This window comes from Plasmodium yoelii, assembly GCF_900002385.2.
Source record: "Plasmodium yoelii strain 17X genome assembly, chromosome: 12".
Classification (NCBI taxonomy): domain Eukaryota; phylum Apicomplexa; class Aconoidasida; order Haemosporida; family Plasmodiidae; genus Plasmodium; species Plasmodium yoelii.
The window spans coordinates 1,609,357-1,620,300 of NC_036184.2; the positions used below are offsets into that span (position 1 = coordinate 1,609,357).

The following is a 10,944-nucleotide window of genomic DNA, read 5'->3' on the forward strand; positions in this document are numbered from 1 at the left end:
GTTATATATATATAATTGTAATTATTATTTTTCCTTGGAAAAGTTAAAAAAAGGATGATTTTTTTTTTCGTAATTAATTGTTATTAACTCATATAGGAGGACAGATATTTGTTTAAAATCCACTTACATTATTTTGTATCTTATGTTTTTATAATTTTATATATATTTATTTTCTTTTTTTTTTTTGGCATATGTACATATCAATGTGTGTATATGTCTGTTTGTATTGATACTAAGGTATTGTATTTTTGAAAACGTTATCATTGATTTATAATAAAATAAAAACCTTCTTTATTTTAAAGAAGATCTTTATTTTTGATGTTTTTATTTTTTATATAAACCAATGGGTAAAAGTCGCAATAAATTCAAAAAAAAAATTCATACTAATGTTGATAATAAACAATTAAATAACAAGCCTTCAATAAAAGTATTATTAAAAAAAAAAAAAAATATATATATATATATATATATATATATATATATTGCAATAAGACATTAATTATATTTACTACTTATTCTATATTAAATGAAATATTGTGTTTTCTTTACAATATATTTTTTATTTTTAAACATTTTGGCTAATTTTAGACTAAGCCAATAATCATGTTGCTATAAAAAAATAAATAATTCGCAATCATGCATAGTCTTCATTACAACCATGCATAATCCTCATTAACATGTTTTCTCTTTTGTATTATAGTGGCGTTTAATTAATAAAGAAGCAAATTTCTTTGATAAAGTTTTTGAAGAAAACCTAATAAATGTGCGTAAATAAAAAAATATATACACATGTACATATATATGTATGTACTACAATTAATCGAGTGTGTTATAAATGAATATGTGTTAATCTTTACTCCTTTATATCTTAAATATAAAATATTTACCACCATTTTTTTTTCACTCTTTATTTTTTTAACAGTTTCAAAAAATGACCTTGAGCAATGATGAGAATTCATTACTAAAAGACGATACAATAGAAGAAAAAATTACACGAACTTTTAAAAAGATAAAAAAAAAACGAAGAAAAAAAAAGGTAAGAAAATTGCATAAAAATGGGTATAATACATACATTTCAAATAAGATGAAATATATTATTCTAGTTATTATATTTCACATTATGATACCTTTATTTTTATGCAAAATTGTTGGGAAAATATGTACATATAATTACATAGCTAGTTTCATTTAATATGAATTATATCCAATCTTATGCACACACAAATGTGTGTATATATGCATACATCGTTTTTAATATCTTCAAATAAAAACATTTATTTTATCGTAATTGTAAAGAATGTCACCTTTAAAAAGATAAACATGTGCTTGTTCATTTTCCATTTAGTTAACCACGCACATTTTATTTTATCTTATTTTATTTGGTTTTATTTTTTTTTATTTTTTTATTTAGACAAAAAGTCAAATGAGAAAGAGGACTTTTCAGAAACAGAAAAAAAAAAAATTTAAACGATAGAGCAAACTTCAATAGTCAGTATACATACATAAATAAATACATAAATACATACATACATACATACATACATGCATACATGCATACATACACACACACATAATATATTTTTGTTTATATACATGTGTATATATACATATGTATAATTATTTTTATTATTTTCTCTGTATATGTTACGTCTCTTGTTGGCTTATTTATTTTTTTTATATTTTTTACACTGTCATTTGAGAACAAAATAAATTATTATTAAATTAAAATGATTTTTTTTTTTTTAAAATGTTTTCATGAGATATCGATATTTCTACTTGGAAAACATTTAATAAATATAATATACACAAAAAAATGAAAAATTGTTTAAAAAAAAAAATACAACAATAAGTTTTACATTAATTCGCACTAGCGTTATGTTAAATAAACAAATGAGCACAAATAAAGGGAAAATTGGATATGGAAATTAAAATGGTATATGTGAGCAGATGTGAGTAGATGTGAGTAGATGTGAGCAGATGTGAGCAGATGTGAGCAGGTATTTGTTTAAAACCTGGATCAATATATGTGTTAAAACAAAATTCGAGCCTTTATGTCAAGTTCATCGAACAAGTTAAATAAAATATTCAAATTATCTTTTCCATTGGGATGTCTTATACATAATTTTGCATTACTTTTTCGTTTATTTGAAAAAATATCAAATTCCGGTTCATAACTAACTATGTAGGAGCCACTTTGTTTGATAGCTGTTTTTATTTGATCATCAGTTATAGAATCTTTTATATTTTGTAAATGCAAATATGTAACTTGCACATTTCCATGATTATTATTATTATAATAATTATCAATATCATCATTATTTATTGGATTTATAAAAGATTGCAAATGCATTTGAAATGATGCTTTTGAACCTTTGCCTATAGCTTCTTGAAGTTTTTTTCGACAATCATATCCATCATTATGAAAATATGATTTTCTATGAAAATTAGTTTTACCAGGGCATTTAAGATAATCTGAATTTTGTGTTGTTTCACCTGAATATCTTTTATTATTTATTGGACAATACATCCAATTTGAATTCATTGTAGTTGGCATTATTTTTTCACATGGGATAGTTTTATTTATATTTGGTGTCGTTCTTCCAAATAAATCACTATAAAGTGGATATTTTTTTCTATTTTCATTTTTTTCTGCATTTTTATCATCATTTGATATATTATTATTATTAGTAGTATTATATGTATGGGGTAGTATCGTATTTGTATTTCTATAATTTTCATTTTTTGTCTGATTTTTATTATCATCACAATCATAATCAAATATATGACTTGAATGCATATTATTTCTTCGTTCTTCTATTGATATATTTGCATTATTTTTATTATAATTATTTATATACTTATAATTAGCTGGATATAACTTTTCTAATTTTACTTCATTTTTACAATACTCTTTTGACAATTTAAATGGGTATACATCAGGTAATGGATCTATATTTTTATTCGAAATTTTATTTATATCAAGTTTTATTTTGTTTGCTTCTAAAACAGTTATATTATCATTTCCAGATAAACTATTATAATGTATTTCCTTTGCTGTTAAATTTTTATATTTAGGAATAAATTCACTATTTTTATTTTTATGTTTAGATATATTATTATTTTCGTCACCACTTTTGCATTCAACATAATCAAATATTTTTGTATGTCCCATTGTTTTTTCTCTATTCATACACAAACTTTTGTATATATAATTTTTTTTTAAGTAATCATTATTTAAATTATTTACATGTTTATCATCACGAAGATTGTACATTTCAGATACATTGCTTGGTCTTTTCTCTCCATCATATGTTACATTTGTTTCTTCTATATATATTTTATTATTATTATTATTGGTCAGCTTATAATTATTTAAGCTATTTTCATGACCATTTTTGTTTGTATTATTTTTTGGGGGGTTATAAGAATAGTTATTGTCATATCCATGATCCTTATCATTTCGATTTAAATAAGTTTTTTCCTTTTGATATAAAATGTCGTTTTCTGAATGATTATTATTTGCACTAATAATATTATAATGTGTGTCTTTATAAACATCATTGGTAATATTACAACTATTTTTATTTTCACAATTTGAATTTCCTGAAAAAATGTTATTACTAGTTTCTTTCGATATTCGATTTTTGTTATCATCAAAAAATGGGGAATGATTTGGAACTACATTATAGTCACTAAAAAAACTTTTTTTTTTATTATATTTCGTTCTTTCATTATATGAATCATTACTATTATGAGAATTTATTACTATATTGTAATTTGATTTTTGTGAATAGGAATCATCAGTGCTATTTTTATTTGATATTGATCCATTTGTTGAATTATCTGAAATAAATGTTTTTGAAGAATATCTATCATTTTTTTTATTTATATTATCATGCCCTATAATATTAGGTAGATTATCATGTTCTATAATATTAGGTAGATTATCATGCCCTATAATATTAGGTAAATTTTCATTAATATATTTATTTTCTATATTTTCTTTATTACTCAAGTTATAATCTGGCATATCGGCGGAAGTAGATGATTTATTACCATTTTGATTTAACATGTTAAAATTGAGATATTATTAATTTATATATTTAAGGGTACAGTGTGTGTGTGTGTGTGGTTTTATTTATGTATATTTGTTTATTTTCCCTGCTTTATTTGTATGTAATGATGTTTATAATTTCGAGAAAAACAAAAGCTATTCAAAAAGGGATGTACACATATAATATATTATATATTATATACAAAATTTTAATTCTTAATATTTTGAAAATATATAAATTAATTTTTTTTTTTTTATTTTGGCATTGTCATTCTTCCAACTAGCTTTAATTAAACCGTGTTTGTTGCAAAAGGTTATTTTCAGTGAAAATTTGGAGAATTCGTTCAATCGCTAATTATTTGTTCAATCGCTAATTGTTTGTTCAATCGCTAATTATTTGTGTGTTTGCCTATAATTTTATTACCTCATAATTTTATTACCTCAATTTTATTACCTCATAATTTTATTACCTCATAATTTAATGTTTAATATTTTTATTATCCTTTCTATTTGCTCGCTATTTATTTATTTTTTTTTTTTATTACAAAGACATTGTAAACTCAAAATAATTAATGTAACAACTTTCGTACTAGGAAAAAAGTGTGTTATATATATATAACATAAATAATGTAGAAAATTGCATTTTTTTTTTATATCTGCAAAAATTTCCTGGTATAAATTTATAGACGTGGATATGTTATAAATAAAAAAAAAAAATTATTAAAGTTGTATATATAAAAATATGTATATAATTTTTATTTTAAATTGTTTGATTAAAAATTATTCCTTTTAAATGTTAAACTAACATATGCAATTTATTAATGCCTTTTCCAATTCCCTACGATTTTATACCCATTATATATGTGTAGTAACACAATCACACACACATGTATGTAAATATATAATATGCACTCTGTAGAAATAAAAGATTTTCCATTTTGTAGAAATTAATATAATGTCAAAAGGAAATAATAAAAGCCAAAAAAATAAGAGTTGTTTTATAATTTAAATTAATAATACCTTATACAATTGCTTTTCACAGCTAAAAAATATAAATAAATTGTTATGGAAAATTGTATAAAAAAATGTATAAAAAAATGTATAAAAAAATTAATAAAATAAAGAAAATGGGATAACGAAAAATTATAGAACAAGGTGATTTTCCATAAAAAAATATAAAGACAAATTTATATTTTTATTAGTTGTATATATATATATAGTACCCAAATATATTTGTAACAATCAATCTCTTACATTGCTCTTAACATGTAGCAACGTAAAAGCAAAATTTAAAGAGTATATATAAAAATATCCATTATTCGTTCTTTAATTTATTTACGTAAATATTTTTTTTATTTATTCGGTGGTAATTTTTTTTTATTATATTTTTATTTATTTATATATTTATTTTGTTTTATTAGAATATTCAATGATATATTTATTTTTATAAATTTTGCATATTTGTAATTATTGAAGTTTCAAATTTATGTATCAAATAGGTACAATTTTTAGTTTATTATAAAATTGTTATTTTGAATAGCCCAAATCATGCGCTAAAATATTTTTCCATTTTTTTTTTATCTTTTTTTTATCATTATTTTATCATTATTTTTTTTGTTTTAAAAAGGAGAATATAATATATAAACATTCGCGAATATACTTAACCCATATATAAAATGAAAGTTTGATTAAGTACAATTTTTAAAACAATGGATAAAAATTTTGTAAATGATGATGACGAGCAATTAATAAAAACATTATTGCAAAACCCTCCAGCAGTAATATATTTTATGAAATGTTACGAAAGAAATAAATGACTGTTTATTTTAAAAAAATATATATATTTGTACGACCTAAACCATTTATGTATCCTTTATTTTTATTTTTTTTCTACGATATAGTTTGGTGAAGAATTAATTGATTTTTATTTGGCCCATAATGGATGTAAAGTTACTGAAAAATCATGTTTTAGACTAATTTCGCTATTTTTGCATAAATCCATGGAAAATGTAAAAAAAAATATATAAATTATAAACACAATAAGTTATTTTTGTCTTTATATTTAAAACTTATAAAACATAAAAATAAATGGACTAATTTTTCTTAACTCTCTTACAGATAATAAACAACTCAATTAGTATAGACGCCAATGAAATGAAGAATAATAGTGATAAAGAAAATAAGCATATCAAAAAAGTAAATTCTTCTATATATAATAATACATATTTACAATATTTTATGCCAATATTTCCTAATATATACTTATATATATATATATGTTTTTTTTTTTTTTTTTTTTTTTTTTACCCATTATAAAAGGAATTAGACTATGATAAATTAATTAAAGAAATTAAAAAGTTTAATGATAATTCGAATAAGGATGAAAATGCAAAAAATCTGAGCGTCTTTTTAGAATAACCAACCCCATCCCTTAAAATTGTTTCATTTTATTTTTTTCGTTTCATTATTTATGCAACCTGTATAACATTTACATGGTTCTTACCCTTTATTTATGTTATTATATTATTTATGTTATTTATATTATTTATGTTTATATTATTTTTTAAATTTTTTAATTTTTTAATTTTTATCATTAAAACAGTATAGTCTTTCTTTTTATAAATATTTTATATGTTTAAAAAAATTTCAAAAAATATATATTACAAACAAAAAAGCATTAATAATTTTGCAAATATATATATAACACCAAAAAATTTTGCACACATTTAGTATCTTGTTTTCCTTTTCCTTCCAGTGTACTTACTGTCTCTTTTAACTTCCAAATTCTACAAAAAAAAAAAAATAAATAATGTATTGATAAATTTAATGAGGTAAATAATAAAGCTAAAACTAAATAAGATATAGATATACAATGTTGAAAATAATGTATTTAATTATTAATATATTTTCTGTTTGCATACTTTCTTTCTTCTCTGTTCCTTTTTCTTCAATATCCATTCTTTATTTTTTTTAATAATTTTCTTTGTTTTTTTATTATTTCTATAAAATAATTATATAAATACATGTGTATATTTAGGTCATGAGACAATGAATATATAATGTTTAATTCTTATTCAATAATAAATACTAACAATTAAATAATATTGCATTTATATTTATTCAACATTTTTTTTTATGTTTTACCGTCTTCTTTCTTGGATAATCATTTCCTCTTCTTCATTTTCTATTGATTCGTTCATATTTGGGATATTAGCTGAACCTGCCCATAAACACAAGTAATACCTATAAAATAAATGTAATGGAGAATTGTGTAAATTTTAATATATATACATATATATATATTTATACAATTTTGAATAAGTGTAAGGATAAGGGGAAAAGTGAAATGTGTTTATTCGGGCATTTTGTTATTTTTTTTACTTTTTTGATTTTGCTGAGTTTGGAAAATCAACAACAACACCTCCACCAAAACCTGCCTTTATTGCAGAATTCGTTAGGGTCTCAATTTGTTGAGGAGAATCAGGATAAAATTGAAATACCTGCAAATAAATTTATTCAATTAAAAAAATGCATGTAAATGTGTTTGAAAATACATAAATGTTGACATATTGAAGTGTGTTTATAAAACATAATATAATGTGATATGATAAAATGTGATATGATATAATATTTTTATTTCTGTTATATATTACTGCTCTGGCTCCCCTTTTTAAACAATGATATAACCACTTGAAAAATGTGTTGAGTCTTAATGTTGGGCTTTCTGATTTTTTATCCCAATTACATAACCATTGTAAGGCAGATATACTGTAAATTTTAATTAATAAATTATTTTTAAAAATTATATAGTTACTAAAATTCTTTAATATAATAATGATAAAATAAGTATAGACCATAGTAAAAAAAAAAAAAAAAAAATTTATATTATATTTTAATTAATTTATTGTATTGAATATCTTGAGATTAATGGATGTTAAATATGGCTACCTGACAACTCCGTCAAAAATAGAAGGTTGAAATCTCATCACTAATTTGTTATCAAAAAGAGAAGAAAAAAATAAATATAAAATATGCATAGGAAATATATATCAGATTAGTAGTACATATACAATTTTGTGAACTTTATGAGAATATATAATTTCACAAAATATAATAAAATAATTAGTATTAGAAATCATTTTATATGTATATATGAAGTTTATTACTTTTCCCCATGTCTGCTAAAATCATATCACCTCCTGATGTAGCCTCATTTTGCACACCGGCCTCTAAATAAACAATTAAAATAATATAAATTTAATAAATTTAATAAATTTAATAAACGCTTGTATTTATTTGAGTATTTAGTGTTTAACTTATGGTAATGTAAAACTTAATATATTTATCAATATAACATACTTAACATATGAATACTAATATCTATCCCTATCCAAAAGTGATCATAATCATTTAAAGTCATTCCACTTATTCCAGACCCACAGCCAACATCAAGTAGTAAACATGGCGTCTAAAAAAAATGATGGCAAGAAAATAATTTGATAATAAATTGAATAATTTCTATCTTATATTTAAAATAATTAATTTGAATTAATATTGAAAAACATAATTGATTTACCTCTGGTAATAAAAGCAGTTCGATTGCTCTTTCAGTCATTTGCGACTGAATATCTCTTATTCTGGAATTTCGAATATATTTTTTTGCTTCATCTTCGTTATAAAACTATAAAAAAAATGGAATTGCAACATAAAATAATAGTATGTTTATTTGGTATAGACATATGTTATTATACTTTATTAAGATAAAAGTAAAATGTTTTATTTTTTGTATTTTTAATATTAGTTACAAATTCTGGGGGAGAACTATATTCAGGCCTGACCATTTCTTCTATATCCTTAACATTGGAATTTTTATCAATTTATTTATTAAATAATTATTTACTTTTATTTCATATCGAAATATAAGCAATGTTTTGTTTGACAGATAAATCAATGGAAATTTTAATGTATTTTGACAAGGATATATGAATAATGTTTATATATTATGAATTTTCATATATTTTTATGTTATACTTATTTTTATTTTTTTTTTATTATATCTCATTTTATATTTTATTCCGTTTTTTCTCTATCTTATTCATAATCTATATAATAAAACGAGTATATTATTTCCGAGCTTCCACAATTATATATATAATTTTTTTTTTATCTTTTCAATTAAAAGGTGAAAAAAAAATATATGCATATTTTTATTATGAAAAATTTGAAAATAATAAAAATCACAAAAAATTAAAAAAAATCACAAAAAATTAAAAAAATCACAAAATAATAATTATTATAATATGACAAAAAGTTGTAAATGAATTATTTCATATTTATGTAACTTTTTTTATAGAACTGTTATATGTTGGTGTTTTTTTTATGAAATTTTTTTTTTTTTTTTAATACATTGTGTTATTATTGTTTCTGTAAAATAGAAATTAAAAAAGTTGTAAAACAGTTTTTTCAATATTTTACATTTAAACAACATTTGCATTTTTTTACTTTATTTTTAATTGTGTAAATTTATTAATTTTTCTTATCAATTTACAATCCAATTTTTTTAAATTGATTTTTAGGAAAATTCTTATTCACTATTCTTTTATTTAATAATTTCCTTATTATATTTCTTTGATTTTGTTTGATTTTGTTTGATTTTGTTTGATTTTGTTTGATTTATTTTATGTTGATCAGAAAACCCATAATCAGTACTAATAGCGTGTTATTAAATCCGTATAACAAAAGATGGTTTATAAATAAAATATTATATTCTTTTATGTTGTTATAATTTTTTTTTAATATTTAGTAAATAATATGGTAATAAAAGGAAATTTATTATTTAGGTGTTTGTATATTTCAGTTTCTTTTGGTTTTTTGGAGTAGTGTTTATTTATGTTGATAATAACCATTATGTATTAATATAAAGACGTAATAAAAAATGTAATATTTTTCAAGTTATAAATATTTTAAGGAAATTGTCTTTTGATATACCTTATTGAAATGAAAATGTAAGGGTTAACTATTAATGTATTAAAATAATAAATAGGATATATTATTTTTTAATTAAAAATTTCATTGTTTTAGTACTATTATTTTCTCTACACACATATAAATATAAAATTATGTAACCTTCATACATTTGGATAAGGGTAATATAAATATATATTCATTTTGTCAACAGAAAATTTACTTTTCGTCTTTTTTTGTAAGAAAATTTACATATATTCTCTTTTAATTTATAAATCGTTTTATTATAAAGAGATAATTTCATGCATATACATTATAGAAATATATTTTTTATGAACATGTATGCCTTTATTTGGACATATATGTTTCCTATAGTTTCTTACACATACATATATACTTTCATTGGGTATATAATTATAGAAATAAATAAAATAAAAATGATTATTCAAAAAAATATTACCTAGCTATATTTTTTAAATTTCGAATATATATTATTATTTCTTTTCCCTTATTATTTTGTTTAATTTTATGCTCTTGAAATATACAGGATAAAATACATATTTCTTTATATAATATTAAATTTGAATTTATATATTTTTTAAATATTTTATTTGTTAAAAGTATGTTTTAAGTTTTATATATTAAAATTAATATTTCATATCTTGTATATAATTTCCACAAGTAGTATGTGTATAATTGCATTGTGTATTTTTTTAAATGTGTATATAATAAGTGTAAATTAATTATTTTTTATGAGAATTATATTTTAATTTTTTGTTGTGTAATTTTTGCACATTTATCAAAGTTTTTACACTTTTTATTTATATTTTTTATACATATATATGAAGATTTTATGAATGATTTTGTAAAAGTATTTTAATTGATCATAATAATAAGGTAAATGTTGAGATAAAAAATACACACAC

At 20.4% G+C, this 10,944-nt stretch overlaps 4 protein-coding genes across 4 annotated transcripts; 2 read left to right on the top strand and 2 right to left on the bottom strand.

Annotated features, from left to right (window-relative positions):
• Window positions 1–343: 343 nt before the first annotated feature.
• PY17X_1240000 (conserved Plasmodium protein, unknown function) lies at window positions 344–1,474 on the top strand (the record flags this gene model as incomplete). The annotated part of the gene is made up of 4 exons (XM_022956878.1): window positions 344–427; window positions 701–763; window positions 923–1,036; window positions 1,412–1,474. The coding sequence occupies 4 exons, from the start codon at window positions 344–346 to the stop codon at window positions 1,472–1,474; spliced, it is 324 nt and encodes a 107-aa protein (XP_022812715.1).
• A 555-nt stretch (window positions 1,475–2,029) lies between these two features.
• On the bottom strand, window positions 2,030–4,072 carry PY17X_1240100 (uncharacterized protein; the record flags this gene model as incomplete). Its single annotated transcript, XM_721522.1, has 1 exon — window positions 2,030–4,072. One exon carries the CDS (start codon window positions 4,070–4,072, stop codon window positions 2,030–2,032), a length of 2,043 nt encoding a protein of 680 aa, XP_726615.1.
• Window positions 4,073–5,763: 1,691 nt separating this feature from the next.
• Window positions 5,764–6,472, top strand: PY17X_1240200 (transcription initiation factor TFIID subunit 10, putative; the record flags this gene model as incomplete). Its single annotated transcript, XM_022956879.1, has 4 exons — window positions 5,764–5,832; window positions 5,956–6,063; window positions 6,173–6,250; window positions 6,374–6,472. The coding sequence occupies 4 exons, from the start codon at window positions 5,764–5,766 to the stop codon at window positions 6,470–6,472; spliced, it is 354 nt and encodes a 117-aa protein (XP_022812716.1).
• Window positions 6,473–6,780: 308 nt separating this feature from the next.
• Window positions 6,781–8,895, bottom strand: PY17X_1240300 (18S rRNA (guanine-N(7))-methyltransferase, putative; the record flags this gene model as incomplete). The annotated part of the gene is made up of 10 exons (XM_022956880.1): window positions 6,781–6,840; window positions 6,976–7,054; window positions 7,199–7,297; window positions 7,436–7,554; window positions 7,708–7,822; window positions 8,003–8,042; window positions 8,221–8,283; window positions 8,414–8,522; window positions 8,631–8,735; window positions 8,860–8,895. The coding sequence occupies 10 exons, from the start codon at window positions 8,893–8,895 to the stop codon at window positions 6,781–6,783; spliced, it is 825 nt and encodes a 274-aa protein (XP_022812717.1).
• Window positions 8,896–10,944: the final 2,049 nt, after the last annotated feature.